General features: G+C 40.7%; 1 protein-coding gene across 5 annotated transcripts in view; it reads right to left on the bottom strand.

Annotated features, from left to right (window-relative positions):
- The window catches only part of golph3l.L (golgi phosphoprotein 3-like L homeolog), a 37,182-nt gene extending 19,688 nt beyond the window's left edge, over positions 1-17,494 (bottom strand). The window contains exons 1-2 of one of the 5 annotated variants that reach the window (XM_041571840.1): positions 16,957-17,494; positions 14,227-14,389 (exon numbers count right to left, since the gene is read on the bottom strand). In XM_041571840.1, the coding sequence (XP_041427774.1) occupies positions 14,227-14,388 (162 nt within the window). In that variant the 5' untranslated portion in view covers position 14,389; positions 16,957-17,494. 5 annotated transcript variants of the gene reach the window in all.
- Between the last annotated feature and the right edge of the window lie 1,139 nt (positions 17,495-18,633).

Genomic DNA, 18,633 nt, shown 5'->3' with positions numbered 1-18,633 from the left:
TACACATTGCAGAATGACCCAATCAACTTCCAAAGTCTAACAAAATTACCCCAACTAAGCTCCTAAGACCTACAGCTCACTGAACCTATTCTCCCTCATTTTTCAGCCAATGAAGAAGTGCCTGAGATCATGACCATTTCAACCTGTCATTCCATCCAATGCAATCCACCAATCACCACTAGTGAGACGTTGATTCCATCGAATAAAACTCCCAACATCTATCTACATGAACTACTTCCTCCGAACCATTCTACAACCAGAATGATGCTGTCTAATACTTAAAATGTCAATGTCTATGCACACAGATTTATCAAAGAGTGAAGTAAGAGATATCCACAGTCCGCAGAGAGAAATACCGCCTCTCTCCATTCATTTCTATGGGATTTTTTAAAGGCGGATTTATCAAAGGGTGATAGAGAAAGTTCCCCGTTTGATAAATAGGCCATTAAAAATCCCATAGAAATGAATGGAGAGAGGCGGTATATCTCTCTGCGGACTGTGGAGATCTCAAACTTCACTCTTTGATAAATCTACCCCATAAGCCAAGACCTACACGAACTACTAAAATATACAACTCCCTGTTGTAATGCAAGACCTACATTAAATGTATAACAGTATTTTTCCTATTATTTATCAACAATGGTACCATGATTCCCTATATAAACCATGAAAGATGATGGCAGTGGAGTAGGAGATCATTACACGATACAAAAGAAAAATGGCCACTCTGGAAAACTAAACTCCCGGAGAAATGAGCTGGTAACAGACTTGTCTTAACTATTATCTTAACTATTAACAACCTGCTATTTGCTTTTTATGGGTTAAAGTCTATGACACACAGTGACATATTAACCAGACAGAACAATAAATATATCTTTGAGGAGTGCCACAAAACAAGCCTGGATGGTGACATTCTACCAGCGCTAACCCTTTCCCTTTTTAGTCACAAGACTGCTGGGCTTGACTGCAACCCACGCTTAGATTTTTCTTCTAAATCCAGCTACAGGTGTCCTGCTATAGGACTACAACTCCCAGCATCCCCCTCCACCTTGCTGTGAAAGGAATGCTGGGAGCTATAATGCAACAACATGTGACCCAACGCCGTTAGAGAATTATCATTGGGGGTGGAGGGTAGTCACAAGGGTGATTTGTAGCTTTGTCACATTTCAAAGCAAATCAGAATTGCTGACCATATCATTTTGTGGCTGGATGGTGATTTGGACCAGACCAAGAAGACAGTTTCAAATGCGCCATCTTCTAAATGTTCAACAGGGGAATCTGTTAAGACACCAACCACAATAAACAAAACACCCTCCTGCACCAGATACCACCCCCAACTTTGGTCCAATCATGTACTGACTCTCATCCTTAAAGGAAGACTTTATCCCCAAAATGAATATTTAAGCAAAAGATCAATTTAAGTGGCATATTAAAGAATCTTACCAAACTGGAATATATATTTAAGTAAATATTTCCCTTTTACATCTCTTGCCTTGAGCCAACATTTTGTGATGGTCTGTGTGCTGCCTCAGAGATCACCTGACCAGAAATACTGCAGCTCTAACTGTAACAGGATGAAGTGTGGAAGCAAAAGACACAACTCTGTCTGTTAATTGGCTCATGTAACCTAACATGTATGGTTTGTTTGTGTGCACCCATGAATCATAGGATCCCAGGGGGCGGCCCTTATTTTTTAAAATGGCAATTTTCTATTTATGATTACCCAATGGCACATACTACTAAAAACTTATATTATTATAAAAATGGTTTATTTACATGAAGCAGGGTTTGACATATGAGCGGTTTCATGTAATATCTTTTTATGGAGACCTACATTGTTCAGGGGGTATCGTTTTTCCTTTAAGGGGCTTACAGTGGCAACATTTTGTTGAATTAAAAAAAGAGTTCCTTCAAAACACTCACAGTGTCAGGCAGCACAACAGTTGGCATGGGTAGAATATGAGCTCAGACATTGAATAAAGGACCAAACAGCCAACACTCCCACCGACTAGACAGTATAAACAAGGCTGGTGGATTGCTCATCAGTATTCATGGATTCCAAAATCAAATGGGCTAGATCATTTTATAAAGTATGTCTGTGCTTGCCATGCCAGGGTGGATTGGCATACACTATTTTTACAAGCCAGCTCCCAATTTCACAACTATCATTACTGTGATTAAACCGGTCCTCCTGTGCTCTGAATATCTTTATCTCTTGAGTCACTCATCCCTGTATGATTTCTAATCCATTAATCTTACAGCTGGTGTCCAAAGCTTGATTTTGGTTTGGATCTGTTAGAAAATTTAAAATGGCCAGCACTATTAAAAGGCAGCTGGTTAATACATAGATATTAATGACAAAAACATAAATATTATAATTAGTTATTTTGCATGCACGCTTATCTAATGTATATGGATGTGAAAGAATTCCTTGAACTTTAAAGTTTGTCTCTCGGCAGATCCTATTTTTTTCCAGGAACTGAAGGGTAGTCACTGGTTAAACATTAAAACGGAAAACTGAAAGGCGGCCAGGTGTCATATTCTGAGCTGAGACCAACAGGATCTAGAGGGAGGTGGCATTATAGCAGACACTTCCTTATGAATGCAAAACCTAGCACACACATACATACGTATACAGTGAAAAACTAGATTTGAAGTACCTGGATGGTTTTACATTTACGCATTTTACATTTTTTATTTATAATGCATTTAAATGGATTCATTGTCCAGATTTTAAGTAATGTTTTCCTTGATTTTACATCAAAATGTTCTCCTCTATGAATGTTATTATTTGTGAAATAAAGAGGTTTAAAATGTAAAACGGACTCCTGTGCTTATATCTTTTCAATACTCAGGAAAAAAAAGTTACGGCGGTGGTTCTTTGGGTTTGCGGGTCGCGGTTCGGGTCACGGGTCTTCCCAGTAGCGAATTTTACTCCTTTTTTTCTGATCATGCCTACTTCCAATGATGTCACTTCCAGTTTACAACGACAGCACTTCCTTTTTCTTGATGGTCAGCGGGTGACGGATCGGGTTGCGGATAAGGAACTTGCGGGGTCGGGTAGCGGGTCCAAGCAGGTAAGTATGCGGGTTGCAGGTCCGGGAACTGTGCTCCAGAATGTTCTTAGTACCAACAAAGCTAGTTATACCCTAGGCACAATGCTGATACGATAAGAAAGAGCTCTGAGCAAAATACTTAAATGAAAGTGGTTAGAAAACGGAAAACTCCAGCTTCTGTGGTGGCTCACACTGCTTTGTGTGTGCCTGTTTTTCCCCAGTGGGCATTCAACCCATATGTGGCCATCAACAATGCTCATTTTACACCCAGTCATGCATCTATGAGCATTAGAGAAGGATCATGTCTGATCACAATAGATTTAATTTAAGTAAGCATGGGAGTAGATGGGAGTACCTGGCCAAACTGGCAGAAAGAAATGAGCTACAGTTTCGATCATAAACGAATGCACTAATATTGTTTGCCTTTGTGCCGCTTCCTTATTTACCAAGCCGTGTTTAAAGCAGAAAGACAATAATTATATATACAGTATGTGTCAAGGGAACGGCTTCTTATGTACCTTCCCTTCATTCTCCCTTTCTGCCTACTTCTTTCCAGAAATGTATTTAGGAGTAAACCTTTTCTTTCAGTTCCAACTGCCCTAAAAGAATACGTCTTCTTCCGCTTCATGTTGGAGGCTAATCTTCCATTTAAGATGCCAGCTAAACAAATACATAATAGCTAGTGATATATCTTGCTAGTACTACATACTCTGTACCAATCAGTGTTTAAATCTTCGTGACTTTCGGTGCATGCAGAGTGGTTCCAGACCGGAAATTTACTCCAACTGCGCATGTGCCGAAACTTCTGAAAAAGACAGAAGAAAGAAGATGGAGCCCGTGAACATATACATTCTCCTTTAAAGAAGAACTCAACCTCTGAATTATAAAAAGCCTCTACCTAGTAAGCAAGATAGTCCCTTCTCCCTCCTTTTGCATAGTTCAATAGGTCTGAAAATCCCTGAAATTGTTCCCACTTAACAGTGCAGAGTAAGCGCAGTGGAGACTCTCCGGATCGAGAGTCTTCATCTGTAATAGAGCACCGTACTGGTGCATGCGAAGTTGGAGCAGTCTTCCATAGTGTACCAACTGTGCATGTGCCAAAAGTGCCGGAAAATTGCCAAAGAGGACCCAAAGAAATCAGAGAGGACCCGAAAAAAAACAGAAGATCCGGAAGATGGTGCCCACAAGTTCCACTGTGCTTTCTCTGCACTGTTAGGTGGAAAAAGTTTTAGCAAAATGTTCAGACCTAATGAACTATGCAAGGGGAAGTAGGGAGAGGGGACGGACCACTATACCATTTACCAGAGTATATGCAGCGGCTTGGTATAGTGGTCAGTTAAAGTATATACTAGATGAAGTTTCAAGAAGAAGCTAGCAGAGAAAAGTCAATTGTTTAAGTGTTTCTACATAAACCTTGGGAAACTTGTCCCTGGCTGTACTTGGAAAGCATGATGAGCAAAGACTCTGCCTGGAAGAACCACTAAACAACAAACAGATCCAGTAAAGACTGATCCCAAGAGAGACCAGTAAGGACCCAGAAATCAGAGAATCTAGGAAAGGTATTTTGTCCCTGCTATGTAACCAAAAAAAATAACTTGTCATTCCACAATATCATAATGTTCTTAACAGCTTGGCCCTAAGCCCAACTTCTCTTAAAGGGGGATCTATCAACAACATGTAGCTGTCCACACACCTTTAATTAGTGTCCATTTTCACATTGTCATATTTATCACAGCACTTGAAATCTCTAGGCATTTATAACCCATGTAGTCTTCCTCACAATGCAAAAAAGTAGGTATTTATAAGCCTATTGCCCCCACAACAATCCTTCTGCATCAATGCCTAGGAGACAGAGCTTCCACGTGCATCTTGCTTTTGATGGAAACACCCACCAAGTTATACAGTAATAAATCCTGAAATAGCTGAATGGATTGCATCACCGCTATCTGCAATGTAAATATTAGCTCAACACTTCCGGCACCATCACACATATGCAGGCACAATGACAGCTTTACATCAGGTACGTGACCACGTGGCCACATTTGCCGGCCAGTACTGCAGTTCTCAGACAGTTCACCGCTGTTAAAGGTAGTTATTATTTCTAAATGACACTGCAAATAATTCACTCTACCATGTAAAATGTTATTGCTGAACCAACAAGTATACATTTTCTAGTGGTAATATTGGTGTGTAGGTGCATCTCAAGTCATTTTGCCTGGTCATGTGCTGCACTATGGAACCGCTTTCAGATAAGCTATGGTTTCTCCTACTCAATGTTAATGAAAGGGGTCGCAGTGGGACATGGATTTTTACTATTGAGTGCTGCTCTTTCTACCAGGGAGCTGTTCCCTTCCTATTGTTCTGCTGTTGGGCTGCTGGGGGGGAAAGGGTGATATCACTACAACTTGCACTACAGTAGTAAAGAGTGACTGAAGTTTATCAGAGCACAAGTCACATGACTGGGGGAGCTGCTAAACTGACAATATGTCTAGCCCCATGTCAGATTTAAAAATTAAATATTGAAAAATCGGTTTGCTCTTTAGAAAAATGGTTTTCAGTGCAGAAGTCTGCTGGAACAACACTATTAACTAATGCATTTTCCCATGCCAGTATCCCTTTAATGTTGTCAGGTGGCACTGAAAACCAGCAGTGAATATTAGCTCTTTGCACAGGACAATTATAGAGGTCAGTGGGGAAACATCAAAGTATGCAATTTCAGAAATCTGCCCTGTGAGCATCATGATGGGCCAATGCCATTTCTGCACAGTGGAGAAGATCATTTTACGCCGCTTGAATATCTACACCAGAGAAGGGCTCCTTTAATTTGGAGGAGAAATTGGAGTGTTTGCCACAGGCCTATAACAGTTTCTTATAAGTCTAAGCAACTTTCCAATATACCTCAAGTAAAGATTTTCAATAAAGTTATTTGTAAATATAATTGTTATTTTAAATAAAAACTTTTAACGGTTTACATTTTCTGCACTCCTAAAACAATGTTGCAAGCCAGGTGATTAGAGAAGATTCAAAAACCTGGAGGATAGTGATGTGCGGGCCGACCCGATACCCGCAGGTCGGGTAGATTCAGGGCGACCACATTGCTCCTCTTGCGGATCACAGCGGGTTCGGGTTGATCGCTTCTGCCTATTCTCCCTGCCCCAACCTTAGACTGCCGGCTTCCTGTTTTATAGACTTAGCGCATGCCCCGCCTCTTTTTGGATGTCATTGGCCAGCGAAGTGGGTCTATAAATGGAGGGGGAAAGGCAGTTTGAGGTTTTCTCAACCTCACTACTGGAGGAGACCTTACACTTTTTTTTTTTTTTTTAATTCAGAACCAAAGAACAGAAAATAATAACATCTCTGCATTTAAATGCAGGACCTAGAGCATGCGCAGTATAGTAAAGGTTGAGGTTTTTACTATATCGTGCATGAACACAATCCTGAACTGCTATATTGCATATAAATGCACCCCAGACAGCCAAAAAGGCCATTAGTAAGTTGTTTAAGGTGGCAAAACATCACTGTTACTGGACAAAGAAGAGCAATAGGTGCAATAAATATTCCCGCCTTTACTTTTGTCAACATGCATTAGTAAAGCAGCAGCATATACAACAAAAGGCTACATACACAGAACATACATATAAACTCAAATATAGATACTGTAGGCAGGAAGGGCCCTGCTTATTAGAGCTTACACTAAGGTTATGAGACAAAGGGATGTCAAGAACGAGAGTCAGGAAAGTGAGAGATGTGGCATTGAATATTGTACTGAGCAGGTGACAGAAGCTTATACAGGTATGGGATCTGTTATCTGGAAGCCTGTTATCCAGAAAGCTACAAATTACGGAAAGGCCATCTCCCATGGACTGTATTTTATCCACATTTTTAAAAATGATTTCCCTGTGCTTTGTAATAAAACAGTAGCTTGTACTTGATCCCAACTAAGATATAATTAATCCTTATTGGAAGCACAACCATCATATTGGGTTTATCTAATGTTTATATGATTTCCTAGTAGACTTATGGTACGAAGATCCAAATTACAGAAAGATCCGTTATCCGGAAAACCCCAGGTCCCGAGCATTCTGGATAACTGGTCCCATACCTGTAATAATGAAACAATACCTTGTACTTGATCCAAACTAAGATATAATTAATCCTTATTGGAAGCACAACCATCATATTGGGTTTATCTAATGTTTATATGATTTCCTAGTAGACTTATGGTACGAAGATCCAAATTACAGAAAGATCCGTTATCCGGAAAACCCCAGGTCCCGAGCATTCTGGATAACTGGTCCCATACCTGTAATAATGAAACAATACCTTGTACTTGATCCAAACTAAGATATAATTAATCCTTATTGGAAGCACAACCATCATATTGGGTTTATCTAATGTTTATATGATTTCCTAGTAGACTTATGGTACGAAGATCCAAATTACAGAAAGATCCGTTATCCGGAAAACCCCAGGTCCCGAGCATTCTGGATAACTGGTCCCATACCTGTAATAATGAAACAATACCTTGTACTTGATCCAAACTAAGATATAATTAATCCTTATTGGAAGCACAACCATCATATTGGGTTTATCTAATGTTTATATGATTTCCTAGTAGACTTATGGTACGAAGATCCAAATTACAGAAAGATCCGTTATCTGAAAAACCCCAGGTCCCGAGCATTCTGGATAACTGGTCCCATACCTGTAATAATGAAACTATACCTTGTACTTGATCCAAACTAAGATATAATTAATCCTTATTGGAAGCAAGACCATAATATTGGGTTTATAGAACGTTTATATGATTTTCTAGTGAACTTATGGCACGAAGATCCAAATTACAGAAAGATCAGTTATCCGGAAAACCCCAGGTCCCGAGCATTCTGGATAACAGGTCCCATACCTGTACAGTGTCACATAGGAGTGAACGGAGAGGTTAAGCTTTTCTAAAAAAAACTTGTTTTCAGAGAGAAAGTCTGATGGAAGAAGGAAGGAAATACCAGAGAAGGGGTGCAGCAGCTTTAACAAAGTACTGAATGTACGTATGTGATGAAGTCATTAGTGTCTAGATTTTAAATGCCTCTAATGAAAGGTTTGGTGAATAATTATACACCTATAGTTATAATTATAGCTACAGTATCACAGCCATTAGCCTCTCATAGATCATGGCCTATAACGATAGGTGATCGTACTTCCATAAAGCTGGGCAGTAATCTACACTATGTTATTGTAAAGAAGAACTCAACACAACCATATTTCTGCCAAACATACAGAGGGAATTAAGGCACAAATAAAACAATTATATTTATCGTATATACTCGAATATAAGCCGAGTTTTTCAGCACCGAAAATGTGCTGAAAAAGTCTACCTCGGCTTATACTCGAGTCAGTATGAACTGATCGACGAGAATGGCTGCGCTACTGACCGGAGTCCCGTGCCCCTGCATCCCTGATGGGGCCCGCAACTTTGCTCGTAATCGCTCCCCGAGAAGACTCAGAAGAGAGGGTAGAGGGAACCGGCCCCATACGAACATCTTCCCGGTCGTGCGAAATTACGTCATCACGAGCCGCGCGTGTGCACACATCACTGCAGGCGGCTGTGCTGTTCGTACCTGCAAGAGTGGACGTGGACTGAACGAGCAACAACGCAAAAATATTTTTACTTCCTTGTTTTGTGACAAATATGTACACAATTTCCCTTTCCGCCCCTATTTTGCTTATGCAAATTAGGATTTGGTTTTGCCAGGCATGAGGATTCGGGCGAATCTGAACCCTGCAGAAAAAGACTGAATTCTGGCCAAATCCTAAACCGAATCCTGGATCCGGTGCATCGATAAAAAATAATCTATTTCGGTCCTAGTTCAAACCTTGGGTTTCAGGTTTATCTCGGATAACAGACAAGACATTTTCCCCAAAATGTCACCCTAACTGGGTTGAGCTGATCTAGGCCCCCGAAAAACAGTACCGACGTCCAATTCATTTTCTTTTATTTCCTGAGATGAAACTTACGTTTTTATTAAACTTTTACGCAGAATTCATATGCTCAGTCTTTTTTTTTTGTGCGTTCCACCACAGGGCAGCATAACAAACAAGTCCTGAGTGTTATAGAAAGTGACAGGGTCAGTAAGCCGAATGAGTAAGCCGTGTGGCATGCAGCCCAGCTGGTAGTCAAGGTGAGGGTTACACGATCGCTTAGCAAGGGAGCTTTACTGTGCAGTCCTTTGGATTCATTCCAGTCTCATACCATGAACTGCATATTCATTTAAAATTAAACATGAACATTTAAAGTGCTGCCCACCCCCATCCAAAAATTGCAAATCAACTAAAAAAAAAAATTGTATCCGTGGGGAGAATGGGGGTGCACTGGATCGCTAAGTTTACTTAAAATGACTTAGTCCTGCTGGCTAACGTACACGTGTTGCCTGCATTTCCCAATAAGCAAGCAAAGGTATTTGCGGTTTGATCTAACCAGCAACCAAAAAAATTAGCAAAATTTCATACCTGAAACTAATCAAAGTTACATACAAAACAACAATGGACTCTGAAAACAAAGTTTAAATATCGGGTGCTACTATAGACACTATGGTTCGTTTATTGGCAAATTTGCACCTGGGCAGTAACCTATGGCAACCGAGCAAACATTTGCTACAGAATTCTGTTCTTTTGGCTTTAAAAATTTACAATTATCTTTCAGTTAAATTACTAATTTTAACTGCCCTCTTCAACCTCCCAAAGCGAGGCTCTAACCCCCCATGGGGTGCCTGAAGTGGAGTCCTGCGTGGAACCAATTTCTAAGACCCGGACCCGACCCTGCATATTTACTCACTTTGATCCGCTACCCCAACACGGACCCGTAACTGCCTTATCCGCAACCCAACCCGACAACCACCATCAAACAGGAAGTGATGGTGCTGCAAACCGGAAGTGACAATCAAAAGTGGGCTGGGACAGAAAATAGGTCTTCCCCTTATTCTGCAGGGTGCCGCTTTTTTTGCGGGTAACCTGCGGGGACCCGACCCGCTGCAGGACTCTAGCCTGAAGCAGTGGTGGAGTGAAACTCAGTCTGAAGGCCAATAAGATTTGGGAAGTGTGGCTATTAATTGCCTTCTTCCGACAACTTTCAAATGGGGGTCACTGACCCCATCTACAAAACAAATGCTCTGTAAGGCTACAAATGTATTGTTACTTTTTATTACTCATCTTTCTATTTAGGCCTCTCCTATTCATATTCCAGTTTCTTATTCCAATCAGTGAATGGACCCTAGCAACCAAATTGCTGAAACTGCAAACTGGAGAGCTGCTGAATAAAAAGCGGAATAACTCAAAACCCACAAATAACAAAAATTGAAAACTAATTGCAAATTGTCTCAGAATATCACTCTCTACATCATACTAAAATTTAATTTAAAGGCCTGCATGATGTTCAAGTTTTTTTCTGAGGGTTTCATTCGAAACCGCTATCAATTCTATTTTTTTCCAGCCAAAAACTTGATCAATCGCTGATTCAAGTTTTTCCATTCGTGTTTTTTCTTAATTGAGAAACCATTTGAGTTGTGAGTTCATTCAAGGTCTAAAAAAGCTCACATAAATCTAAAATTCAACCTTTGATAAATACCCCACTTAATCTAGATGTTAACTATCAATTTTTGCAGTTATGTACCATGGAAACAGACATGTCTGATAGATAATGCAGTCTGCATGGAATAGGCCGTTTATCTACACAAGGTACAGATAAAACTATACAACATCACTGCTAGTTTTAAAGAGTACACTACATTGTTTACTCTTATTGCAGAGATATTGTGCATGCGCGCTGCCATAGTAATAGGTGCTACAACAACCAGCACCCATGAAGAATTCATATGATGCACCCATACGACTGCAGAGAACCAAGAGGATCTAATTAGGGGAAGTGCTTTGTGCAGCCCCATAAGCACCCACTGTGGGGACACAAAAAAAAAATCTAGATTCAACGGCTGTTTTTCAGACATGACTAATGTTAGTAAGCCCCCAGCATGTACAATGCAGCAAGCTTACTCCACATTAGGGATGCACCGAATCCACTATTTCAGGGCCTCCACTTTGCGTGCACCGGCATCCAATTCGGCACGCCGGCGTCCAATTTGCCGCAGCACGTTAATTGTTTGGCGGCCCAGTTCAGGACCGTCCGCAGCCCCTGCACTATTTGGGATTCGGCCGAATCCCTGAATCCTTGCTGAAAGATTCGGCCGAATACCGAACCAAATCCAAATTTGTATATGCAAATTAGGGGCAGGAAAGGAAATGCATTATTATTAGGATTTGGTTCGGCTAGGCACAAGGATTCGGCCGAATCCTGCTGCAAAAGCCCGAAACCTGAACCGAATCCTGGATTCGGTGCATCTCTACTCCAGATATACTCCTATTGGAAGATACAGTCGATGCTCTGTGCTCAAAGTAAAGTGGGAATGCACATGTCTCAAGCCGACTGTTGTTGCTAGTCAGAAAGCAGATCAACTACCCACGCCCTTAGCTCGGGTTCTCTCTATTATTAAAAAAAAAAAAAAAAACTTTTTTTTTTTTAAAGAAAGCATAAAAACTGTAGGTGCAGACAGATCAAAGGAACAGTGTAATATATCACAGGAATGTCAAAACTATTGTTCTTCCCTAAAAAAGGATAACAAAATGAAAGTGACTTAAAGGGGTGGTTCACCTTTAAGTTAACTTTTAGTATGTTATAGAATGTCCAATTTTCAATTGGTTTCATTATTTATAGTTTCTAAATTATTTGCCTTCTTCTTCTTCTGACTCTTTCCAGCTTTGAAATGGGGGGGGGGGGTCACTGACCCATCTAAAAACAAATGCTCTGTAAGGCTACAAATGTATTGTTATTGATACTTTTTATTACTCATCTTTCTATTCAGGCCTCTCCTATTCATATTCCAGTCTCTTATTCAAATCAATGCATGGTTGCTAGGGTCATTTGGACCCTTGCGACCAGATTGCTGAAATTGCAAACTGGAGAGCTGCTGAATAAAAGCTAAATAAAAATATGAACTCAAAAACCACAAATAATAAAAAATGAAAACCGATTGCAAATTGTCTCAGACTATCATTCATCATACTAAAAGTTAACTCAAAGGTGAACAACCCCTTTAATATTTTTCACACTGTGTAAATTATTAAAGGGGATGTAAAATACGGTCTTATTTAAGAAAAATTTAATCCTAAGCAACTTTCCAATACTTTCATTAAAAATGTGTAAGCGCAACTAAAAGCAGAGTTTGTCTATCTCTTTATGCACTGCTGGTTCTGCTTCTTGAAACAATGCTGCAGAAGCCAGCCTTGCATGCGTCTTCACAAGCTGGCTTCTGTTACATTGTTTCAAAAGTCAGAACTGCCAGAGCAGAGAAGAGCAGAGACAGAAAGACAGTTGAAAATATGTATATTGCTTATAATTAGACACACATTTATCTCAATATTTTCTGAAAACTTCCCCGACCAAACCTTCACGGGTTTTTTTCTCCTTATTTATCAATACACTTTCCTAAAAAATTTTCTTTGCTGGGAAAAAATCATGAAAAAAAATGAAAAATGTACAAATTTTTGGGATTTTCCACCCGAAAATCGAAAGATTTTTGCCCGAAAACCACAAAATGTTCAGATTATTGTACAAAACCCAGCGCAGATCAAGATATCTTTGGGACTTCTCCAATTGACTTATATGCAACCTGAGCAGGTCTGAGATGCCAAATTTTTGAATTCTGACTTTTTCCATCATGGGGGTATAATAAATCCCAAAAAATGTGTGTTTTTATATAGTGAAAATTTTTTTTTTCTGGTTTTTGGCATTCGTAGTTTAATAAATAACCCCCTTAGATTTTATTTGATTAGAAAAAAATATATACATGGGTTTAAATAACCTTTAACTGTTCAAGGAGAACTAAACCCTATAAATGAATGTGGCTAAAAATGCCATTTTTTATATACTGAACTTATTGCACCAGCCTAAATTTCCAGCTTGTCAATAGCAGCAATGATCCAGGACTTCAAACTTGTCACAGGGGGTCACCATCTTGGAAAGTGTCTGTGACACTCACATGCTCAGTGGGCTCTGAGCAGCTGTTGAGAAGCCAAGCTTAGGGGTCATCACTAATTATCAAGCAGAAAATTAGGTTGGCCTGTAATATAAGCTGATGCTACAGGGCTGATTATTAAATTATGATGCTAATTGCACTGGTTTCTGTGCTGCCATGTAGTAATTATCTGTATTAATTACTAATCAGCCTTATATTGTGACATTTCTATTCTATGTGTACTGTATATTGTGAGTGGGTCCCTAAGCTCAGTAAGTGACAGCAGCACAGAGCATGTGCAGTGAATCAGCAGAAAAGAAGATGGGGAGCTACTGGGGCATCTTTGGAGACACAGATCTTTACTGCTTAAGGGCTGTGGTTGCCTTGGGCCGGGACAGAAACCCAAAACATAATGTACAACATTTCTAGCAACTTTTTTTAGTTTAACTTTCCTTGTCCTTTAAAGGCTTTATGGCCCTCCCCCCTACGAGTGTTTGAGGTGCTTACTGTAAAAGGATATAACCTAAAACCAGCAAACATGGAGTATGAATGTGTCCGTCAGAGACATACACCTGAACAAACAGTGTTCATACAGACAAGAGTGCCATTTTCACCCCATGTGTTTGTTTCAGCTTTCAAACTGATAGCAGCATACCGGCAGTGCTGTGTAATTGCTGACACTCACTAAACATAAGTAAGTCGTGAATAAATGCTTAGTGGATCAGAAACTCAATAGGCAGCTGTGAATTTCCATTTGTTGCCAGGATCCTGGCTATTGTCTGTTCTACTTTTCCTTTGTGTGTCATGACTCACCTCGCCCTTGAGCAGGTCAGACTCACCGGGCAAGACATGCACGTGTCTGGAAAATGTTAATAGGTGTGCGGGAGTAACTTGCTGCTCTGTCACCGACTTGTCCGCTCAGCTTCGGAACAATGCAAACTGCATTCCTCTATCTACTCTTTTGAAGCAGTGAGTCATTATGTATTGTGCCCCATTCTCCAGCCACATGTATGAAGATGATGAAAGAGACTGCCTTATTCTAGAACAATCTTATCATTCAGAGCCACAATTAAATCCTATGTAGCATCAGGGGAATATAGCATTGCACATACCTCCTTGTCTTTGAGTCCTAGAAGCAACACTTCCTCCATAAGCGTCAGGCGAATTTCCTTAGAATCGGCCGAGTCTTCCTCATCTTTGATGGAATCTTCTGAATCCGCCCTGCGTTCCTGACCCTCTTCTGCGCGTCGACCACGTCGAATTAAAGTGGTCATCCTTACATGGAATAAAGCATACATCAAGTGAGCAGAGGAAAATAATAGTGAGGCAGAACAAAAAGAAATACTTCACTAAAAGTAACTGCACTTCTGAAATATCCTAAAAGGCCAAATACATACATATAGCTATCCATCGCTATAAGGACTAGAGAAAGTCTAGGGAGATATCCCTTCTATGGAGAGATCCATTTACAGCCTTTTAAATTGGTTATGATCAGCCCCCATGCTGCCAGTTTGCATATTTTTAGGGGTCCACTTCTCCCAAGCCCTTTTCCACTACTCTGGTCCCATTCCAGAGTTTAGGAATGTCTGATACGGATGTATTTTTACAAAAATTTGACCTGTCCCTTTCCTTTATTTAAAACACATAAGGAAAAAAACCAATAAAATCGAGTGAAAACCCGAATTGCTTAATTCTTTTCGGGTTTTTGCCAGAAAACCCCAAGTTTTTTGGATACCCAGAATCTAGAAGGTGTCACTGTTTAAGAATTGGTAAAGGGTATATAAACCCAAAGGTGAAGGAAAAAGAGCACTTCCCTCTAATAGTTGTGCAATAGAACCTGGAATACAATATTATATTGTTTTTGTATTTCTATCCTCAAGCTGTTAAGCGCTGATTCATCTTTCAATTTGGCTTTCTGTAGCATCAAATATATTAAATCTCAAAAAAATGTAGGGTTTTTCCATAAAAAAAATAGCGTTTTTGGCCCAAAAAGCCCGACCAGATAAATTCCTGTTTTAGTAAATAACCCCTTTAAACTCTACTGCGAGCGAGAATCATCCTGCTAAGAGGGAACTTGTTCAGCCCCAAGTAAAATTTCAACCATGGCTGCCTGTTAAGGTAAGGAAAGCACACAAAATCCATCTGCTAACATTCATAGCCTTTCACTCATCACTCCTCTGCTTAATACTACATTTCTTCACTTGTCTTACTGTACGTTTGTCTCCTCTGCATCTCTCAGTCACATTCGTTTTATACCATCCACTGCTCTCACCTTAAAGGAGAATTCAACCCTAAACTTGAAAAACCCCAACCCTTCATAGACCCCCCCTCCCCCAGCCTAAGTGTTACCCCGGGCAGATGCACCCAACGTTTTTAATACACCTCAGTGCAAATTCATGCATCAGAGTTCACGGGCGCCATCTTTTTCTCTAAGGTATGAGACCTGCGAAGCGGCGCATGTGCAGTTGGAGCAATTTTCTGTTTTGCAACAACTGCGCATGAGTCGAAACTCACGAAAATTGCCGAAGGGTATTTGCCCAGGGTAACACTTAGGCTGGTGGGGGAGTCTTATTCCCTTCAAAAAGAAACTCAGAGCCTGATGTTTGAAGCATTAGAACATTATTGAGTCTATTCCAGTCATGGTAGTTATGGGCCAATGCCCAGACTTTCTGCATTTAGACTGTAAGCTCTTTGAAGCAGGGACCTCCTCCTTAAGGTCTCTCATCACTTAATCTCTGTATATTTATTATAATGTCTTCCCTGTGTGTACTATTCTATCTTGTACAGTGCTGCATATCCCAGTAGCACATTATAAATAAAGTTACATACATACAAGTATTGTCCCTGGTCCATATAGCAAACCCCCTGTGGTGCAATTTTGCAGTGTAATATTACACCCAGCCTATAAACAGAGCAGGTATTTTGCCCATGTTAGGTATCTAGGTATAGGAGAAACATCTTACAATTGTTATACAGTTACCCTGTTTGCCTCAAGGGGCCCCTGAGATACTAGAAACTAAAGGCCCCAGAGATACTAGGGGGACCCTGAGATACTAGGGGGCCCTGACTTACTAAGGGGACCATGAGATACTAGAAATGAAGGGCCCCGGAGATACTAAGGGGGGCCCTGAGATACTAAGGGGGGCCCTGAGATACTAAGGGGGGCCCTGAGATACTAAGGGGGGCCCTGAGATACTAAGGGGGGCCCTGAGATACTAAGGGGGGCCCTGAGATACTAAGGGGGGCCCTGAGATACTAAGGGGGGCCCTGAGATACTAAGGGGGGCCCTGAGATACTAAGGGGGGCCCTGAGATACTAAGGGGGGCCCTGGGATACTAAGGGGGGCCCTGAGATACTAAGGGGGGCCCTGAGATACTACGAGGGGCCCTAAAATACAAGATACTAAGGGCCCTTGAGATACTAGGGAGACCCTGAGATACTAGGGGGACCCCCGAGATACTAAGGGCCCCTGAGATACTAGGGAGACCCCGAGATACTTGGAGGGCCCTGAGAAACAAGATACTAAGGGCCCTTGAGATACTAGGGGAACCCCCGAGATACTAGATACTAGGGGCCCAGGTCAGCCCTACATTAAGAGTAACATTAACATAACATTACAAACAACTCAGCACTCAGTGCCTTATATCCAGATCCCCACACGTATTAGATAGAAAAGTAGCATTAAATAAAAATTACCCAGAAGGAAGTTGATCTAGTCGCGTATTTACAATTTACACCGAGCGCATTCAGTCAAGTCCGAGCAAGTGAGGAAGCCGGAGAATACAGAACATATATCAGAAATAAATATCTATTTATAAGTAAAAAAACACGAAACCCCGAACCTTTCTCACCTGTTTTCCTCTCACTCGAGCAGCTGAGAAACTTCACTTCCTGAAGTCGGACACATCAGCTTTGATCAGCGCAATCTAACCTCGTTCGCTGTGTTCTTCTGACAGGCAGGACGTGTTACCAATCAAATCGACTTCTTCATGTCACACAGGTCACTCCAGCGCGATTCTCCCCGCCCCCTCTCCGCGCACGTCAAGCAAGCTTGGTCCGAGGTGAGATTTTGTCTTGACGGCCGTTCTTGACCAATGGGAATTGGCGAACGCTACACCGTTGGACTTGCAGATCCTCCCAACCATCGAGATGTGATGATAGATAGACCGGCGTTTCGGGAATCAACCATCTTTTATGAGGGGATTCTATGCTTCCGAAGTCGCCCTGAAGTCATGGCGGAAATGAATAGCACAGTAGAAGCTGGTTTTTGGAGGATAAATACATGATCTAGTAATTACGTAGAAATAATTTTTTTTTTTAAAAAATATGCAAAAAAAAATATAGGAAGGCACATTTTTTGTAGAAAAGATAGTTACATAGTTAAATCTGTTTGAAAAAAGACAAAGTCCATCAAGTTCAACTCCTTCAAATGAAACCCAGCATCTATACACACACCCCTCCATACCATGTATGTATGTATATTTTTATTTGTATATTTTAAAGTAATCTGAAGGGGGGGGGGATCCTCTTTATACATAGTAACATAGTAAGTTAGGTTGAAAAAAGACACATTCATCAAGTTCAACCTTTTTACTTTTTTTAGCCTGCCTAACTGCCAGTTGATCCAGAGGAAGCCTCTCCAATTTGCCTCAGAGGGGGAAAAATCCTTCCTGATTCCAAAATGGCAATCGGACCAGTCCCTGGATCAACTTGTACTATGCGCTATCTCCCATAACCCTGTATTCCCTCACTTGCTAAACACCATCCAACCCCTTCTTAAAGCTATCTAATGTATCAGCCTGTACCACTGATTCAGGGAGACCATTCCACATCTTCACAGCTCTCACTGTAAAAAAAAACCCTTCCACATATTTAGGAGGAACCTCTTTTCTTCTAATCGGAATGGGTGACCTTGTGTCAGCTGGAAAGACCTACTGGTAAATCATACCTCCCAACATTTTGGAAATCAAAAGAGGGACAAAAAGTTGTGGTGCGCGTAGCGCGGCAAATTTTTTTGGCCACACCCATTTTTGTGGCCACACCCCTAATTACCATGTTCATTTTACAAAATTTGCCAGGTTATGAAAGTTTGAACACACTACCTTCCCCCTGTTACTGTATTCCCCACCCATTATCATTAACAGTACTATTTGCTGTGCCATAGCAACATGTGGTGGTGTGGGAATAGTACATACATTTCTTTTAACTTTTTTAAAATATGCATTTAGCAGCAGGCAAAGACAGACTCTCTTACAAAAAAAAAATAAAGGAGACTAGGGGACGAAAGTTAATGGATTTGCTAATCCTTCCAAGAGAAAATGGCTTGAGCAAAGTTAGCGTTAGACAATATAATAGCTTCTTGCATTGTCTGAAAGCATATCTGACTCTGTACTAATATACTGTAAAACCTGCACAGACAAGAACATTTTTAAGTATTGGGACTGAAAACATTACAGTAGTTAGTATTTCTAATAAACTTCAATTATTAACTCCTCTAATCGCTGAAATAACATTCCATT

Source organism: Xenopus laevis, chromosome 8L (genome assembly GCF_017654675.1).
Source record: "Xenopus laevis strain J_2021 chromosome 8L, Xenopus_laevis_v10.1, whole genome shotgun sequence".
In the NCBI taxonomy this organism is placed as follows: domain Eukaryota; kingdom Metazoa; phylum Chordata; class Amphibia; order Anura; family Pipidae; genus Xenopus; species Xenopus laevis.
Note: the sequence above shows the minus strand (reverse complement) of the source record. Positions and strands in the feature narration are given on the sequence as shown.